General features: G+C 35.4%; 1 protein-coding gene across 1 annotated transcript in view; it reads left to right on the plus strand.

The window, feature by feature from the left end:
• The window catches only part of LOC128210573 (1-phosphatidylinositol 4,5-bisphosphate phosphodiesterase epsilon-1-like), a 181,789-nt gene that overhangs the window by 38,792 nt on the left and 121,810 nt on the right, over window positions 1–21,187 (plus strand). The window contains exon 3 of the mRNA XM_052914925.1: window positions 8,927–9,113. Coding sequence (XP_052770885.1) covers window positions 8,927–9,113 — 187 coding nt within the window. The remainder of the gene's footprint in view (window positions 1–8,926; window positions 9,114–21,187) is intronic.

The raw sequence follows: 21,187 nt of genomic DNA on the forward strand, positions 1-21,187 counted from the left end.
CTCTATTTTCCACATTCTGTACACAGCTTTATTGGAGAGGATTTCTACACATTACGAGTATCTTTCTACGTAAAGTTTTTGATCCAATTTACTCCTTTCTACCATTTCCAAACGCTGTACCCGACTTACAAGCATGAATGCAATTTAGAAGTATCTTTTACATAAAATATCTGGCACTATTATATATTAAATCAGTGTGTGTATACCACATGATAAATTACGGCATAAATGCTATGTCCAAAGGCAATATTTTGCTTCAGTTCAATACTTAAGACAAAGATAACTTGATTATTTATTCACCATTTTAAATGAAGCAAAGCGCAGTCTTCGCTATTAACATAACCATGTATTCGGTCTTTTACTTGAATTTTATTGAAAGTAAAGTTTCTAAAACAAACATCGACAAATCTTTTCACAAATCCACTATCTGATGGAGCGCTGTCAACGCAGCTTCTGACAATATTTTGGAAACAGTCACAGTGTGTGTATACCACGTGATAAATTGCGTCATAAATGCTACGTCGGAAGGCAATATTTTGATTTGAAAAAATACTTTAAACAAAGATAACTTCACTATTTCTTCACCATTTTAAATGAAACATAGCGCATTCTACGCCGCTAACAGAGCCCTACCTTCGGTGTTTTACCAGAGTTTGATTAAAAGTAAAGTTTCTTTAAACACCTTTTCACAGTACGGCCGTCTGACTGAGCACTGTCAAAACATGATTTTGAAAACAGGTTTGTCGAAGTATTTGGTGAAACTAATCACCTTATAAAACCCCGGCAATTAAACGAAGGCGGGGCTCTTTAAGCGGCATAGACTGTCCTCTGTTTCTTTTAAAATGGTGTTGTAAAAGAAAAGTTATCTTTGATTTAAGTCCTCATTTTAAGCAAAATACTGCCTTCCGACGTAGCATATATGACGTAATTTATCACGTGGTATACACACACTGAGTCAGTACAGTCAGTGTTTGACGAAACTGATCACCTAATCAAACTCCGGTAATAAATCGAAGGCAGAGCTCTTCAGGTGGCATAGAATAGCTTTTGTTTCATTTACAATGTTGAAAAAAAAAAGTTATCTTTATTTTAAGTCATCATTCTTAGTAAAATGTTGCCTTCTGAAGTTGTATTTATGACGTAATTTATCTCTTGGTAAACACACACTGTTTATTACTGTTAACCTTTTTCCAAAGTCTGTATCCGATTTAGTAATATGCCCACACTTTTTAAGTATCTTCCTACCGATATGACTCTGTCTTACATTTTCCAGAATCTTTACCCAAGTTTGTCCATACTTCACAGCTGTCTTCTCTTGCTAGAAGTATCTGACCCATCTTACTCTTTTTTATCATATTCAGGGTCTGTACCCAACTATGTAGTTTGTCCAAAACTTTACAAATATCTTCTCTTGTTAGAAGTATCTCACCCATCTACCCTTTATTACCATTTTCAGAGTCGGTATCCGACTATGAAGTTTGTCTGACGAACTTTACAGCTACTTTCTCTTGCGTAAAGAATTCCATCCAATTAACCCATTTTTTTCATTAAGATACAATTTTTAAATGTCTCTTTCAATGCTTGGAAGGATAGGACCACAGGCAGTCGGCTCATTGTGTATCTCTACATTGTGACGTCAGTCATTCATATCGAGATGTTGTAGTTTCTCACAGTATGTCTCCTTAATGTGACACTCGCATTCAAAATCAAAACTTACACATGTATAACAAACATAAACTGTGTGATAAACCTTTAACTACTTACTAAATAATGCCTTAATGGAAAATATTAATTACTGATAACACGATTGTAGCCGTGTAGTAATAGCTGACATCGCAAAAATATTAAATGATTGGTGAGTGCTAAAAGATTTACTGTGATCTACTTATATCGTCGCATACGGTAAAAATACCGCGTTTTATGCACATTTCTTTCCAATTAAACTTGATATCCTTCATAAGAACCCTTGTTTTCGACATTTATCGTCTTTTTTTGGTATATTTAAACAATTATATAATTGTGGTAAATTTTATTTGGGAGTAAGAATGCATCTTTAAGCCGACTGCATTTCGATTACGGACTAAAATTTTAACGTATTCAAGTATTACCAATTATGATTCATCGAACATAATAACTGTTACCCTGACTACATAAGCGCCCGCTGATTTAAGTGCCTAATCGATCTAATTGTGAAGTTGGAGCGTCGCTCGTAGATCGATTAATGAAAGTTAATGACAATTAATGAAAATAAAGAATGATTTTTGTCGACATGAATCGTAGATCGGAGATAAACATTCTTATGGAAATTAAAGTTGAATGACATGGCTCAGATATCGTAGTTCGACAAAATACTAAAAACATGTAAACTTTGTCGACCTTGATCGTTGGCCTTGGGTCGACAATGTAATGGACATCAATACTTGGATGGCCTTGGTCATAGATCGAAGCTCAACAAAATACCAAAAACATGTGAATGCTGACGACCTTGATCGTTGGCCATGGGTCGACAATAAAATGGACATCAAAATTGGTTGACCCGGGTTAAACATTGAAGCTTGTCAATGACCAACTAACTTAAAATGCAAATTTTGACCGACACACAGTAGACCGACCAAATAAAGCAGCATGCATATCTTGATCGGCATGGATCGTAGATCGTAGATTGACCAAATAAAGCATCATGCATATTTTGTCGGCATGGATCGTAGATCGTAGATTGACTAAATAAAGCATCATGCATACTTTTGTCGGCATGGATCGTAGATCGTAGATTGACCAAATAAAGCATCATGCATATTTTGTCGGCATGGATCGTAGATCGTAGATTGACCAAATAAAGCATCATGCATATTTTGTCGGCATGGATCGTAGATCGTAGATTGACCAAATAAAGCATCATGCATATTTTGTCGCATGGATCGTAGATCGTAGATTGGCCAAATAAAGCATCATGCATATTTTGTCGACCTGGATCGTAGATCGTAGATTGACCAAATAAAGCAGGATGCATATTTTGTCAGCATAGATCGTAGATCGTAGATTGACCAAATAAAGCAGCATGCATATTTTGTCGACATGGATCGTAGATCGTAGATTGACCAAATAAAGCAGCATGCATATTTTGTCGGCATGGATCGTAGATCGTAGATTGACCATGTAAAGGCCATAAAAACTAGATCGTAGATCGACCAAATGAAACAGCCTACATATGGAGACGACCAGGATTGTACATCGTTTCTGATAAACATAATCTTTGGTTGTCCCGGGTCATAGATCGTAGCTGGACCAACTAATACAACATGCATTTTTGTCGACATGGATTAACGTAGATCGACAATGCATCTGAATGGAGCGCGTAGCTTCTCTTACTCGGAGGTCAACCATAACTATATTAACCTTCCTTCTTATATGACAATAAAACAACAGTACAAATAACTTGTCAGAATTTTATTTAGTTTTTTTTACATTTAAGGTTCGGATTTAATGGCGAGGCTCCATGTTATTTAAACAAGCACGAAATCACAAGCATGAACAGCGAACGAAGCAATCTGGTCACCTGCCAACTTGGCGTATTATTGGCGACCGCCCCAAAGGGCAAAGCAGCAGTTTTTAATAGCCCCCAATGGGCTTAAGAAGTTTGATTATGAAATAAACTTAAGTTATGAACGCGAATTCCGTCAAGGTGTACTATGGCCGGACCTCACAAGTTAGCATTTGAAATATAACTCTTCTGTTTGTATTTATATAATTCAATTAGCTTAATAAAACATCATATTGTAAGTGCTGCCGAATGCGTATCACAACTCATAGGGCATTACAATACATAACAAACACAAAATGTCACGATTTTTAATAGGAGCCATGCCGTTGGTAACTTCACGAGTTGTACATTCGATGAAGGTTTGGGTCCCACGAGCGATGAATGTGCCCTTGTGTTTGAGTAGTGGTCAGCCACTTTGCAGGTTCGTCGTGGTGGCTTTAAACGACCATGGATGTTATAACTCTGTTGAAAGCAGATATGCAAAACGGGCGCAGACAAATGCAAACACATGCCGCTATTCATGAACATTTATATAAACTAATTAAGAGCTAAGAAGCAAAAGACGCGGCAATTGGGTGGGTGGGAGGGAATTTTTCTTAAATAGCAACCCTAGCCCTTAAATAACTGACCTTTTGGTTCGACTGCCTGAACGAAAGTGAAACGGCGTGGTTGCGCGCTCGATTTAGCGCATGCGCTGAATTTCTTTTTAAGTTTAAACCAATGAAATGCTTTAACGAAATGGCGGGCGCGGGAATCTTTTAATTACGTAAACTTGTAGGGCGCCCATAAGCGGGACTATGTAAAATGATAAGATGTGTAATGCTAACTTAAACAATAAAATGATGAAACGGGTTGATTATTCTCGATTACAACAGCTATTATATAGTTAATAGCTGGTACTATTTTTGACCAAGGCCAACCAACTTTGAAGTCAATTAGATTGTTGATTTACGATCCAGGTCGACCAATCCGTTAATATGGAAGTTTTCTTTACCACATTTGAACAATAAATTTGGGTTCTTTGGGTGAGGGCGCACATTCAAAATTGTGACCCTTTGTTGTGCCTCCTCTAGATAACATTCCCCCCCTCGCGTATGGATACGTTGAAATTTGGGCCATTTCTCTGGCCTAAACGTTCGTCCTTGAATTCGTCCAAAGTCACGAGTTATTTATTTTTGTGTTTTATAAATAAACGTATCAAAACGGAGTTCTAGAAGACCATTGGTATACATGGCATATTATTGTTAGTACTTTGCTTTAGAGCCATTTACCAACGTAATCACCCACGGATGGTATGCCGGTACGTCACGAGAAATAATAATAATAATAAATAAATAATAGCAATAACTAATTGTAATGTTTTAACGTATTATCTGTTTCACTAAGTTCAAATTGGTTACCATTGGGGTGAATTATTGCATTAATAATTAAGATTCCTAAGAGTAAAGACTTCGGATTTAACTGAACATTTGAAACTAATACGCTATCTGCTGTGCTCGATTTAAACATCGGTCGGCACAATTTAGGGACACTTCGAAATTGTTATTGCATGTGTGTGTGTGTATATCTTTATTCAGTTTAGAATCAGGAGCTGTTGTTGTTGTTTTTTTTAAAATTCGTAGGTTTATTGAGTCTGCACACTGTCTAAAATGTAAAATATTGTGTTATATAATGCTCTGCAGAAAAAAGATCCCGTCGCAGTGGCGACGCAGTTTAAACGAGGTTTTCTATTGTCTTTAAAACATATTTTGTTTAATATACTATTACGTCAAGCGGATGCAATTATGTTTGGCCCAATGAGAATCGAATTAAATTCAAATGTCTGTTTAACATCACGCTTCCAGGCCAATGACGACATTGACGCCAGAAAGACGTTTGACCAAACTTTTCAGTACCGATTTACGAAAATAAGATTAGCTCTGTCTGAAGTTTGGTTACACGCCAAACCAAACGTTTCGCCGTATGTTCAAATACAAAAATGGACCGTATTCAGTAAAAAATATAGATTTAAATAGAATTTAAGATTAGAAAGTGTTTTGATTGGACAGTATATTTAGCTGACGAATAGGCTGAATGGAATCACTGAGGCATGTCAACGGATAAGGATAAGAACAATATTGAATAATGACCAAGATCTACAAGCTTTTGCCGATTACATTGACTTATACATTCATAGTAAAACTGTTAGTCAATTATTTCTACAAAATTAAGTCAGCGAGTAAGTGTTCTATGGAATATGATAAGGAGAACATTTGAATGACACTCAATTCTGATTGGTCCACAAATAAAGACATCTAATCTGAAATTGCACAATCATTCGACCTTTGCTATTCCATTGTTCCATCTGAAGTAAGATTGGTCAAGTCGAAACGCGCTTTTCCACTCTTTTTAATATCTTCATCGCGTTCATGTCATGGATTATTCGTTCATTACACTTAATTCTTTAACCTTATTTACGATGTCAACAAACGGCCATTCTATTCTGATCACAGCGTTTTCCTGCTGGGCTTGCGTGGTTTTTCTTTGTGAATTCCTAAGGTATTTCCTAAACTACGCAATGTGTTTGTTGTTTTATTATGAACTTTTCACACACAGCAAAATAGACGTTTCTTAAGGGAACTCAAAGGGCATCGAACGGTTACAGAATAATTACATGACAGAAGCTTGTGTTTCTTGGCTTATGTACAATATAAGGATGAGCTTTTGTCTATATTTGGCAGCCAACAGGGTATACTTAGCAATATCATGTAGCAATCAGCGTAATGCTTTCCAATGATGCTTATTTGTTAATGGTTTGGCAAGCTTTGATTTTCTTGACGTTTGACTTTTATAAGAAAGTACAAAATGTGCTTCTATTTTCCATTACATGTAAATTTGATAGCACAAAACAGAAAACATGACATCAATTACCCGGAAGGCCATGGACCCATGTGACCGAATGTACCTCGCAACAGCAACAAATGCAAATATATAATGTTTTGTCTTATCAATCGAAATTACAAACAAACAATACAAAATGTTTTTATTTAATCATACATTATGAAATAGGAAAACGACCTAAAGTATTATCTTAATGATTAACAATGGGTCATTCGCTACGCTCACTCCGCCCATTCTTAATCATCAAGATATTACTTCAGGTCATCCAACTTACTAAGAATACAACCTAGAATATCATCATTTGCTAATAAATTGTCAACGCAAAATTTGACGCAGGAGGTGTGTATCGAGTGAGTGGCAGTGAACAGACCTTTAAACACCCGCGAAAGTTGAAATTCTTAACGATTAAGTCTAGTACCAAATGATCGCCTAATCTGCAATTTCATTGGCTTAACATGTAGTTTGTATTCTATATAAACGATATCAGATATCAGCCATCATACGAGTACTCTGGTCACTGGTCTAGATATCATATTCGAGTCAAGCCTATATGTCAGGTATTTTTTCTGCTGACGTAAATGCCACATTGTATTTAATATGATCAACGAGAAGCCGTAAAATAAGCTGTTTAATTATCTTAATGTTGTCCTGTTTCGCCAATATCTTGTATTGTGTCAGCATCGATGATCTACTTACATGTACATGACAATGAAATAGTTTCTTCGAGAAGGCTCTTTGTTCAATAGTCCGCTTGATATTTGACACAATGTTTTGGGTGCCCATAAAGAAGACGAGATGAGCAATTTGTTCTTAATAAGGCGAAAGGAGCCATTTGTTTTGAACGAGGCTAAAGAAGTCATTTGTTTACAACAATACGAAATGAATCTCTGTTTCAAACAAGGCAACAAGAGCTATTTGTTTTAAACAAGGCAAAAGGAGCCATTTGTTTTCAACAAGAGGAATGGAACCTCTGTTTTAAACAAGGCGAAAGTAGAAATTTGTTTTTAACAAGATGAAATGAACCTCTGTTTTAAACGAGGCGAAAGTAGAAATTTGTTTTAAACAAGACGAATGGAACCTCTGTTTTAAACAAGGCGAAAGAAGAAATTTGTTTTAAACAAGACGAAATGAACCTCTGTTTTAAACAAGGCGAAAGTAGAAATTTGATTTAAACAAGACGAATGGAACCTCTGTTTTGAACAAGGCGAAAGTTGAAATTAGTTTTAAACAAGACGAAATGAACCTCTGTTTTAAACAAGGCGAAAGTAGAAATTTGTTTTAAACAAGACGAATGGAACCTCTGTTTTAAACAAGGCGAATGGAACATTTTTTTAAACAAGACAAAATGAGCTATTTGTTTTAAAAAGGCGAAAGGATGCAATTTGTTTCAAGCAAGGCGAACGGAACCTCTGTTTTAAGTAAAGCGAAAGGCGCTATTTGTTTTGAACAAGGCGAAAGGAGCAATTTGTTTTAAACAAGACGAAAGGGACTATATGTTTCGAACATGACAAAAGGGGCTATTTGTTTCGAACACAACGAGAGCTATATGTTTCGAACACAACGAAAGGGGCTATTTGTTTCGAAGACAGCGAAAGGGGCTATTTGTTTCAAACACAACGAAAGGGGCTATTTGTTTCGAACACAACGAAAGGGGCTATTTGTTTAGAACACAATAAAGGAGCTATTTGTTTCGAACAAGGCGAAAGGAGCAATATGTTTCGAACACAACGAAAGGGGCTATTTGTTTCGAACATGACAAAAGGGGCTATTTGTTTCGAACACAACGAAAGGGGCTATTTGCTTCGAACATGACAAAAGGGGCTATTTGTTTCGAACACAACGAAAGGGGCTATTTGTTTCGAACACGCCGAAACGAGCTATTTATTTCGAACAAGACAAAAGGAGCATTTTGTTTTAAACAAGACGAAAGGGGCTATTCGTTTCGAACAAGACAAAATGCATCATTTGTCTTTAAAAAAACAACATTCGTCATTTCTTTAAAACAGGAAAAAATGTGTCATTGATTTTAAAGAAGACAACATGCGTCATTTGTTTTAAACAAGATAAAACTAAAGCGTCATTTGTTTTTAACAAGACAAAAAGCATCATTTGTTTTAGACAATACTGTACGTCCTTTTAAGTTCATTAAAATTGTCGGTAAAATATAGCAATATGTCAGATAATAATAGGTAGGAGGAGCACTATCATTAACATGACAGTAACAGAACAACACACAAAACATTAACACAAAACCAATACAAAACGTAGATTTAATTGGCTTTTGGCTCAAAGATTTTTTTCAATACAAGAACAATGTAAGACTATGGATGGTATTCAATATTCAACTTTAAAGTTAATCTTACGGTCATACATCATTCACTTTATTGGTCAGTTATTGATAACCAGTAATCCGATTAGCTACATCAATCTTATATCCAATTGAGACCAATTTTGAATACTAGTCGAAATTTATCCTATAACGATGTTGACACTTTTCCATTATAGCAAGTGCCAGGCCCCTGTGACCGCGGAAGTAGCAGCAGCGGCAACAGCGTGACCCGGAGCATTTACAGCGTCTATGAAAGGAGCTCCCTGTCCGGAAACAGCGTCTCCGCGAGCGTGAGCAGCGCCATGTCTCTCCGAAGGGGAGAGAAGAGCCGTCATCGGAACAGCTGCGCCGTAGACTCGGGAGGTGAGTGCCCTATCGCAAATTTTCGGCAATTTCCGTAATGGTTCGCAAATCGACTTAAACGGGATGCGAGTGCTCTATCGCAACTTTTCGTCGATTTCTGTATTGGTTCGTTAATTGACCTTAAACGGGATGCGAGTGCTCTATCGAAACGTTTCGGCAATTTCCGTATCGGTTCGTGAATTGACCTTGAACGCTTTACCAAAAGATTATGGTGGGGAGTTTTGTTTGTTTTTGTTGTTGTTTTTTCACAACATGTAACACCTTCAAAATGGTTCATCCTTCTTTATATTTTTTTCTTTGCATTACACTTTTACTTTAAACGTCAGAAACGGTGATAATTGTGTATCTTTATTATGTTATGTAGCTTGTGGTCTGTTTTAAACATGATTTATTAGTAGAACTTCAAAGGCATACTTTTTTAAAAAAATAGCCGAGCCTGATCCTATTGACAATTACGTTCCACCCGTCCACAAAATAGTGACCATCAGTTCTGTCGGTGGTTAATTGAATATAAGTACGGCTTATATTGATTCATGAAATAATAATAATAATGCTATGGTTATGGTGGTCTGGAAGGGGATGGAGGGATTATCAATGGACAGTCTTATTCAAACCACGATTTGTATTTGATGTTTGCTTTTTTGCGAGGGCCAATGACAATATTTTCTGTTCATTAATTTTACGTATATCGATTCGGACGAATGCACCAAATAAGAGAAAGACCCATTTTGACGATCTATTAAAAGAAGACGAGGCTATCTCGGCTTCCTCTTATTTCTTTAGATTTGAAATTCTGCCAAATTTGAACTCTTACAATTCTTGAAGTAGATTTTAATAATAATGGGCTTAGGCCTGTGATGGTTTTAAAGGTGTTGGTTGTTGTGGTTAAGTTGGTGATGGTGGATGTTGTGTGTATGTGTGTGGGGGGGGGGGGGATGTCCATAAACAGTCTCTTTCAATCCACAACCTTTGGAATGAGATTTCGCTGCACAAGGGAAAGTCTTCCAGAACGTAATATAAAACTATTGGAAAAGTGAAGTGGTGTAAAATCAGTCTGAACGTCTGCACCTCTTGCAGAACTTAGTTAAGGGGGGTGCAAATGTATAGACAAAGATTGTAACAAGATCACGCCAGAGACGTCATGGAGGAATTGAGCAATCAAGCATCGCTGTTATTATTTGGTATCGATCAAATAACAATGCCTCCGTGAGGACTAAAATTGACTGACAAAAGTATCGTTTCAACGGTTTGTTTAAAAAATAAATAAAAGAGTATAACAAAAAAGTAAACCAAGTGAGTAATTCAAAGCTTCAACACAGTTATCCACAATTTCTACTTAAAGTCTGTTTAAGCATTCCGCTCTACCTGGCGTGCTTTCCTGGGGGATGGTATTCATTATTGGTTTTAATTGGATCTAAGAACTATGTAGCTAATCGGATCGCGCGATATATATATATATCTAACGGATCTATACAGCGAATGAAGTCACTGATGTGTGACCATGAGATTCCGATGCGTGTGAGTAAAGAAGGGAATGAGTGTTTTTATATTAAATCTCCTTAACAGTATCAGAATCCCAGCGTAATATCGGCTAAATAAATTTAACTCCATCTTGGCTACCAACAAGGCGTATGTAGGCTTGTCATTAGCTGACGAAAAGGTCACGTGACGATGACCATCCTCGGCTAAACCTCACATCCTATAATGCGCATTGTTTATTTGAGATATGATTTGAATCAGGGATAGTATTCAAAAGATAGTATAAGTTAATCTTATGGTCATTCATCACTGACTTCATTTATTCTATTGGTCAGATATTAATAACTGTATATGGGCCCGCTGCCTTCATACAATAAATATTTGGGGGAAAAAACAACAATAAATCCGATTGGCTACACCGTTCGTACATCCAAATACGACCAATACTGAATACCAGCCCAGATGGTAGAAAAAGTCAAAATGTCGGTTTAAACTTAAACGGACCGCTTCCACAATTTGGATAAAGGATTTGTAATACTTATAGTACAGGCATTTGTAAGTTGTTTTGTGCACACACACAAACATGTTGTCTAAACTTTTCTGAAGCATTTTGTATACTGCTTGGCGTTATTTTTTATTCAATATTTCTTTATTTATGCTTTCTTTTATAAGATAAAAACTGAGTCATTTTTCCATGCATTGGTTATCAACGTAACAAGAATCGATCGTATTTTCTAGCAGACGAAAATCTTTTAATTTCTTCTTCTGTATAAAAACCACATTGAATACGCAGGCAGCATTGGAATTTAACTTCAAGTTGCTTGCGTCAACCATGTATTTTAGCCGTTTCAGGCGGTCATATTGCATGAACAATCGCCAATTAGAAACCAATATATTGCTGCGTGACCTTTGCATCTTTTGTCAAATGTACTTTTACACCTAACACGCAAATAAAAGTCGAAGTAGATTCATCAGATTTGCTTAAAATCAATCGTATCTCGAACGAGATTGCAGAGAAGTACAGACCTGATTTACATTTCCTTTAAAGTGACTCGCTCATGTTGTTTTTTTACCCCCAAAAATAGTTTTCTCGGTAATTCATCTGATTTTTTTTTTGATTTTATCATTTTTTTACTCTATGATATCGAAATCGTAGAAAATTATACAGTTAAAGTATAATCAATATTTTGTTTTTAGTGGGATTCAAACCCACGCCGGTAAAGTCAAGAAAAGGTATGAAACAGCTTGCTAGTCCACACGGCCACCGGGACTTTAACAAAACTATTGGATATGTTGACCTGTTAACGATATATTGATAACATCTCATAATAGTGTCAATCAACCAATCACGCAACACCACAGCCGTAATTAATTTTAAATCGCGTTAGTAACGCGATTGAAAATTATGGTCTTCAAAGACGATATTTGAGTAAATATCAACATTTGCTGAAAGGTTCCAGCATTTGGTATTTTTGTTTTAGCACTCTTTATGATTTGCCACACTTTATTTCGTAATTAAAAAGTGCAATTTACAAACCATGAGCGAGTCACTTTAATGTTTAACTGAAGTATTACCCTTTGCAATATTTTCCGAATTTAGAGAAACTTAAACACATGGAGGGAAAACAGCGTTTGATAATCACACGTGTCTTCAAATCCACCGGCGCCGTTTAATTAAGATTTACTTCCTGATAAACATTCTCTTTATTGTCGCTCGACAGTCCACTTAAAACAGTACAAACATTTATAAGTGTTCGAAATTACATTTTGTCCAATAAGATGGAAGTACTTTTCTAATTTGTCCTTCCATTATTTGGCCGCAGTTATTGATTTTCATCGGATGAATATTGCGTACCATTAGGGTCAACTATTAAAGCTGCCAATAGAGCCTCTAATTATGAAATTTTGTTGCAACACTCTATATCTGTGTGTGTGTGTGTGCGTGTGTGCGTGCGTGCGTGCGTGTTGCGTGCGTGCGTGTAAAGTTATTAATACTCGCCCTCGTGCATAATGTCCATTCGGCGAGTGCTCCGATAAGAGTGTTAGCCATTTTAGCTATTTTGGAGCAAAGTGCGCAGCCAAAATGCTACCCTGGTTCTTTCAAATGCACCAATATACAGCAGTGCCACGCTTATACCCGCAATTTAACTCCATCCCGAAAGACGATTAGAAGTTCAGCTTTTTATAAGATCGAGCTGCAACTCTAAATTTCGAGGTGCTATTCTACTTTATACAGAACAACTATGAGAAGGCTACTTTTGACCCAATTTATAGGATATATGTGAATTAACTATGTCAGTAGACAAAATATAAACTCAAACACTAAGTTGGTTAACGGAATATTAGTATGCCTTTACCAAATACAGTTCAGCGACGTTCCATGTCCTTTCATGTTGGTAAATGCATACCAATGACCTTCATTTGTATGATAGTCATAGTGTATGCTGTGTTCTGGCCCGTGGGAAGGGGCAGCATGCCCCTCGAGGTGCACCCCAACTCACGTGAAATCCTGGATCCGCCCCTTCGTCCTTCATATAACATAAAGGGCAAAAGGAGGTCATGCAAAGCGGTAACAGAATGACAGAACGAAAAGGAGGTTATTCAAAGCGGTAACAGAATGACAGAACGAGAAGGAGGTTATGCAAAGTGGTTACAGAATGACAGAACGAGGAGGTTATGCAAAGTGGTTACAGAATGACAGAACGAGGAGGTCATGAAAAGCGGTAATAGAATGACAGAACGAGGAGGTCATGCAAAGCGGTAACAGAATGACAGAACGAGAAGGAGGTTATGCAAAGCGGTAACAGAATGACAGAACGAGGAGGTAATGCAAAGTGGTTACAGAATGACAGAACGAGGAGGTCATTCAAAACGGTAACAGAATGACAGAACAAGGAGGTCATGCAAAGCGGTAACAGAATGACAGAACGAGAAGGAGGTTATGCAAAGCGGTAACAGAATGACAGAACGAGGAGGTTATGCAAAGTGGTTACAGAATGACAGAACGAGGAGGTCATTCAAAGCGGTAACAGAATGACAGAACGAGAAGGTCATGCAAAGCGGTAACAGAATGACAGAACGAGGAGCTTATGCAAAGCGGTAACAGAATGACAGAACGAGGAGCTTATGCAAAGCGGTAACAGAATGATAGAACGAGGAGGTTATGCAAAGTGGTTACAGAATGACAGAACGAGGAGCTTATGCAAAGTGGCAACATAATGACAGAACGAGGAGGTCATGCAAAGCGGCAACATAATGACAGAACGAGGAGCTTATGCAAAGTGGCAACATAATGACAGAACGAGGAGGTCATGCAACGCGGTAACAGAATGACATACTAGTAAGCAGAAGGCGATCTTGTATTAGAAAACGGAATTTCCCTTTACACTGACTATATCAACGAATAGTTCTCGACTTCATGTTTATAGACATAAAAAATATCATACGAGTAATTATAGTTTTAAATTTGATGCGCTCTTCATATGCGAATACGATAGCATTTAATAACAGCAGTTTGTATTTATAGAGCGGACAATTTTAGTTATATCGGAATTGACTTTATAAAGTCGTTTTGACGTAATACTGACGTCAGTTCTCGAATGTTTTTATCATATCTCATCATATTTCGCTTCCCCATGCGGTCTATAAACTTCTTGAGAAACACTTATTATAGCGATATCTCATTATGTTTCCGGCGGACAAATGTGTATCGCCTGTGCTTGTTTATTTCTGTTACCAAGAATTTAGATGCAACATTTGCCTTTTCTGTTCATGGAATCACTCGCATAGCGCAGTTAGCCACAATAATGCTGGGGGGGGGGGGGGGGGGGGGGACATTTTTAACATTTGAACACTTATTGTCAGTATGTCTATACCACGTGAATAAATGCGTCATAAATGCTTCGTCGGTCGTCGGTATGCAATATTTTGCTCAGAATGAAGACTTTTGACAAACTTTGATATTTCTTCACCATTTTAAATGAAACATCGCAGTCTACGCCGCTTACAGAACACCGCCTTCGATCTTTAACCGGAGATAGTTTGAGAATTTAGTTTCTTCAAAACCGCCGCCTGATGGAGCACTGTCAACACAATATTTCGGAAACAGTTTTATTGAGGGGTTTTACGAAACTAATCACCTAACCAACTTCAGTTATAAATCGAAGTCGGGGCTCTTAAAGCACCATAGACTGTTTTTGTTTCATTTAAAATGGGAAGAAAAAGAAAATGTTATCTTTTTAGTCTGTTTTCGAAGCAAAATGTTGTCTTGCGACGTACCATTCATATCATATATTTGGTTTAAAGCGTAGGGGGTTGGGAGGTTCTTACTCACGTTCAAACGTCGATCATTTAATATTTATCAGAGAATCAATCCATTCACGTTATATACATCGACTGGATTCAAGCAGTGCCCGAAATAGGCAATACATGTATGTTTTCGCTACTGGCGCTGTGAACTGGTCTCATAAGGAATTCGACCAACAAATTAGGTAGTTCCCTCATAGATTTATTTTCCATTAAATTGAAGTGGCACTGTATAGGCTAGAGTGCCACAATATGGGACAAAGGGGCGTAATATAGATTAAAGGGGGCACAATACAGATTGATCTAATTATTATAATTATCATTATTATCGTTATTATTATTATTATTATTATTATTATTATTATTATTATTATTATTATTATTTTAATTATTATTATTTTTATTATTATTATTATTATTATTATTATTATTATTATTATTATTATTATTGTTATTATTATATTATCATAATTATTGTTTTTATTATTATTTATTATTATTTCATTATTATCATTTTTAATAGTATTTTGAATAGTCTTATTATTATTATTATTATTATTATTATTATTATTATTATTATTATTATTATTATAATTTTTATTATTATTATTATTATTATTATTATTATTATTATTATTATTTTTATTATTATAATTATTATTGTGTTTTTTTATTATTTTTATTATTATTTTTATTATTATTATTATTATTATTATTATTATTATTTTCATAATTATTGTTTTTATAATTATTTATTATTATTTCATTATTATCATTTTTAATAGTATTTTAAATAGTCTTGTTATTAGTATTATTTTTATTATTTTTATTATTATTATTATTATTATTATTATTATTATTATTATTATTATTATTATAATTTTTATCATAATTATTAATATTATAAAAAATATATTATTATTCTTTTTTTATTATTATTATCATTATTATTGTTATAATTATTATTATTATTATTATTATTATTATTATTATTATTATTGTTATTATTGTTATTATTATTATAAGCCAAATGAAGTAATGCATAAAATTAGACAAAAACAACAACATATATTGGCATCAACCTACATTCTGCCCCTTTAAAATTCGATGTTTCTTAGCCCCGTTATTTTGCTAGCTGGTTATGTCGAAATTATTTCGGGTTTGTTAGGTTAAGTTTTACACTTTTTGATTTTCGGTTACATCGAATTTCGTCATCTCGAAGTATTTCACGAGGTCCATACGATTTCGAAATAACGAGTTTTAACTGTATTATTCTTGGTACTCTTATTTCAGCACACAAAACAAACTTTTTCTTACGATCCCAATTAAATATGAAATCACCAGGCATCTATTTGTTTATATTTGTTGGTCGGACACCTTAATGGAAAACTGGCTTATTTGTCGTAATCGCCCTGGCCCTATTAATCGGAGTGATTTTATCGCGCAATAACCCTTCAGCTCATTTGTACATGGAGGAAATGTTTCCCAGTTAGATAATAAAACTCTGAGATGTACTCATGGTTCTGGCTGACGGTTCAATAAAGATTTCATTCGGAACTTTTCGGCCAGATTCCATCGCAAATAACCCTGGATGTATATGGACGGTTTACAATGTCAGAAATATTTACATTAAACTACGCTGTATGAAGATCACGTAGTAATTTCAATTTAGCAGTTAAAATAAAGACTTTCTCTTGGAAATCTTAATTAAGTATGCAATTATACACTTCACTGGCAATCAATTTTAACTAGTTAATACAAAATACAAGTTTTAAAACACTACAAATAACTCATACTATTATCTTAAACTTAGCGAACGATTTCTACTGATGTACAGGCATTCATCTGAGTCCGAGATTGTCTGGAATGAAAATGGCCGAAGAGTTCAAAATGTTAAGATCATAATCGATTAAATTCGAGTAATTAAATCATTTGTGTGACGTTGTTTCATTATTTTACTACATATTTGTGTGAACTAAACTTAAGCCCGTGTAAGAAATAAACACAAAGCTGAAGAAAAAATAAATATCAAAAGTGATTTTTTTCATGTATTTTCATTAAGTAAATCATATGCAAAATGCAAATCAATAAAGACAACCCGCTACATTTTTAACTTGAACTTTAAATTTATGAATAAAAGAAACTTGTGTGCGAAAATGTACATCAATGAAATATAAAAAAAAAATAAACAAAGATCAAATTTGAAATCTGCCCAGTTCCACTCATACAACATAATTCAATTTGTTAGTTTTTTATTGTTGTTCTTCTGGTTACCATTGAAAAGATCTATGTTTAGATGTAAATGTTCTAGTGCATACAGTGTATATGGTGTTTTCAATCTCAAAATAGAATTGGGTATTTCGATTTGAGATAAACCTAAATTATGGAATGAATTGCGTGGCTGATGTCATTATCGGGGTGTGAACGCAGTTGGGCTTGTTAAAATGTGTGTAGTACTCCACGCGTACTTTAACCAGTCCAACTGCGTTCATTTCCCCAATAATGACATGGACCACGCAATTCATTTCTTATATTTACACCAGTAGTTCATTATTTATTAACAGAATTGTTAAAAACATACTTTAGTTTATTTAAGAAAACCTTTAAGTATTTTGCTCATCTTTGCTCACCCAACCGTAACCGGAAACAGTTTTTCATATGAGGTCATAACTACGCTGGAAAAATAAACAAATTCATTTTTAATTTAAAATTGAAACGCCAGTGACTACAATATTATAACAAATCAAGAATTTACACTTGACAACATGCGTTTAGTTGTTCGTGGCCTGCTGGCACAATTTAAAGAATAACAGGATAAACAAATTTCAATGTACATGTATATTTATATGCGATCCGAACATATCCGAAGATGATGCGTTAATCGGATGATAATCGCAATTGCCACAATGTCGTTCATTTAAGCAATGGAAGTTGAAGTGTAGATATATTGCCTTGAAATCGATTGGTTTTCAAAAGAACCATTCTGAATAATCAACAATTTTCTTATCATATTGCATCTTTGTCGTCTTTCCTTTTGCTGTCGAAGAAACATCCCGAGCAATAGTGATTTTATGGCGTTATCTCATTAGTTTTCTGGAGGACAAATCTTTTTCTCCCACCTCAGATAAGTAGATCCAATAATTTAACCATACTAGATATTCCTATCTTGCCCACGGGCGAAGATAAAATGCCCGTATGGAACTCCTTTTTAATGGTTACCACATTGTAATTACCTCCCTTGTTGAAGACTGTAGCATCAAGGAAATCTTGTCTTATGGTAATATTTAGAACGCTAATTAATTATTTCTCGCTTCACTTGTGACCATAAAACAGTTTTCACGCACCATTCAAGAAATAATGATTCATTCTCTTTAGAACTTTTTAAAAATACCGATTTGACTATTAACATATTCTGAATCACTGCGCGAATATCCATGACAACCACGTGCTATCGCATATCCATACGCAATTATTTTCACTAAGCACAAAAGAGTTCCAGCAAAAAATACATTTTTACTTAATTTTGTTTAACTGAGGTGGGAGAAAAAGCATCTACCATAGCCGCTCGTGTAAGATAGGTTCATCCCGACCCTCGCGCAGGGTGTTTTGCGGAAACTCGGTAAACCTCGTTTCCGCAAAACACCCTACGCTCGGGTCGGAATGAACCTATCTTACACTCTCGGCCATGGAAGATACTTATAATCTCCTTTGCTGATTGTTACCAGGAATTTATTCGTATGATTATTCTGTTCATGGAGGCATTTACATAACATAGTAGACAGCTAAGGCAGGCAGAAATAATCTTATAAAGTAGTGCATGATAATCCCTGTCTCTCAATCTACTCCAGACAAATGCGGAGAGAAGCAATCTGAAGAATAATTCCATAATGTGAAATAAGTCTGGCTGAGCTATCTTTAAGAAGCGTGGAAATCGTACATGTTGCGTACTTAAATATATGTATATATGCATATCTTGGTTTGGTTGAGACATCATGGTCAGTCTTGGTTCGATAAAGTCATCAGGGTAAGTCTTGTGTTGACTGAGACACATTGGCCAGTTTGGATTTGACTTGGTCATCATGGTCAGTTCGATTAGACTTGGACGTCTTGGTCAGTCTTGGTTTGATTGAGACATTTTGGTCAGTCTTGGTTTGATTGCTTCTCTTTGGTCATTCTTGGTCTAATGGAGACATTTTGGTCATTCTTGGTTTGATTGGGGCATTATGACCATTGGTTTGATTGGGACATTATGACCAGTCTTGGTTTGATTGGGACATTATGACCAGTCTTGGTTTGATTGGGACATTATGACCAGTCTTGGTTTAATTGGGACATTATGACCAGTCTTGGTTTGATTGGGTCATTATGACCAGTCTTGGTTTGATTCAGACATTTTGGTCAGTCCTAGTTTGGCTGAGACATTATGGCCAGTCTTGGTTTGAATCAGACAGTTCATTGACAGCCAAATGGTAGAATCAAATCTGCCACTTCCCTAATCTTATATTTACAACAAGTTGCCCGTACGTTGAACGCCCCGCGGAAACTAATGTTATAAAACGTATTTCGACAAGAAAATGTTTCTTTATTAAGACATGCTAGACAGAATCGATCACACTTTCCTGATATATTCCTTAACTGAAAGAACATGAAAACAATTATTGTTATTTTTTGCTTAATTTGTATGTTATTTTTCCTTTGATTTGTGACTAGGTGAATCCTTCGTGCCATAAATCTAGACAACGTGTTTTTTTGCTTCTGAATGAGTAAGCGTATTTGTAATATAGGGTTATCATTCGACATCGTGTATTAAAGCTGCTGTCTCACAGGTTGACCATTTCGACAACTTTCTTTTGGTCTCACAGTCAACTGATTTTGGCATCAATGCTTTGATTTCAGTCATATCAGATAACTCACAAAAGAACCGATCTTAAAGTTGCACTCTCACAGATTGAACGTTTTGACATTTTTTTTTGTCTTGGAACGAGCCATTTTTTGCGAAAGTGCATGGAAACCACTGACTACAGACAAAACTAAGATCGCAGGTTTCACATCTATATTCAAATGTTGATTTTTATACATTTTTCTTAAAGCATAAGTAACGCTTTTTGACATAATTCTTTAATTTTGAAACGGAAATATGAAAATCTGCGATCTGATCTTTTGCCAGCAGTCTTATACCACTGGTTGTTAGATATTTACACAAACATTGGCTCATTCTAAGACAAAAAATAAAAAATTGTCAAAACGCTAAATCTGTGAGAGTGGTTGGGTCAACGAAAAAAGCATGTTTCTTTAAGCGTTTGCAACGTTTTAGCCATAAAACATCAATTAGATATTTTATTATTCATTTAAATTATTGAATGAATTTTGATTAAATAAATATAAGCGTAACTGTTAAAAACTGCGATCTGATCAATTATCATCAGTCTTGTTTGACTGGTTTCAGACATTTACGCAAATATTGGCTCATTCCAAGACAAAAAATAAAAATGTTGTCAAAACGGTCAGTCTGTGAGAGTGCAGCTTTAACTTATAAGGGTTAAAAAATGAAACTAAAGAAACAAGTTAAGTGGCGAAAGATTAATCTTTATCTCTGTCTCTTTGGCTAAGTGTTACAAAACATTCAGCGTATTATTATCCTTTCGTACATAATATAGACAAGACCCGCAGGAATAATTTGAGGACAGTCTTACATGGAAATTTCCGTCCTTCGGAGCAAGAGCAGGGTAAAGAATCACGGATTTAAATGATGCAATTCTTGGCCGAAATTTCAACTTGACGGAATTTTGTAGAACGGTACAATGCTGAAACTTTGGCCAAGGATAGCATCATTTAAATTCAAGCAAATCTAAAATATTTTACACGTGTGAAAGCAGAAACTAGCATCGTCTTTTATAGGCTATAAAGAAATATTTTCCTATTTCTTCTGTCAAAGACGATTATTTAGAAATTAACGTCACTTACTTGTTTGTTTACATTGCTTGTGACCCGTGGTGACTCATGCGAGAACCTCTTTAAGTCACGTGATTCCTCACCATGAAAACATTCGGAACACTTCGGCCATTTTCCACCGAAAACAACCTCGGATGTTTGCCGATACATCAGTAGAAGTAGTTCGTAAAATTTTAAAAAATAGTATTAATTAATATTAGTGTTATATGTGTATTTTGTATGACTAAGATCAAATTGATTGCCAGTGTTGTTTATTAATGCAATTATAATTAAGATTCCCAAATATAAGATATAAAGTTGAACAGCTAAATTGAAATTACTACGCGATCTACTCGCAG

This window comes from Mya arenaria, chromosome 12 (genome assembly GCF_026914265.1).
Source record: "Mya arenaria isolate MELC-2E11 chromosome 12, ASM2691426v1".
In the NCBI taxonomy this organism is placed as follows: domain Eukaryota; kingdom Metazoa; phylum Mollusca; class Bivalvia; order Myida; family Myidae; genus Mya; species Mya arenaria.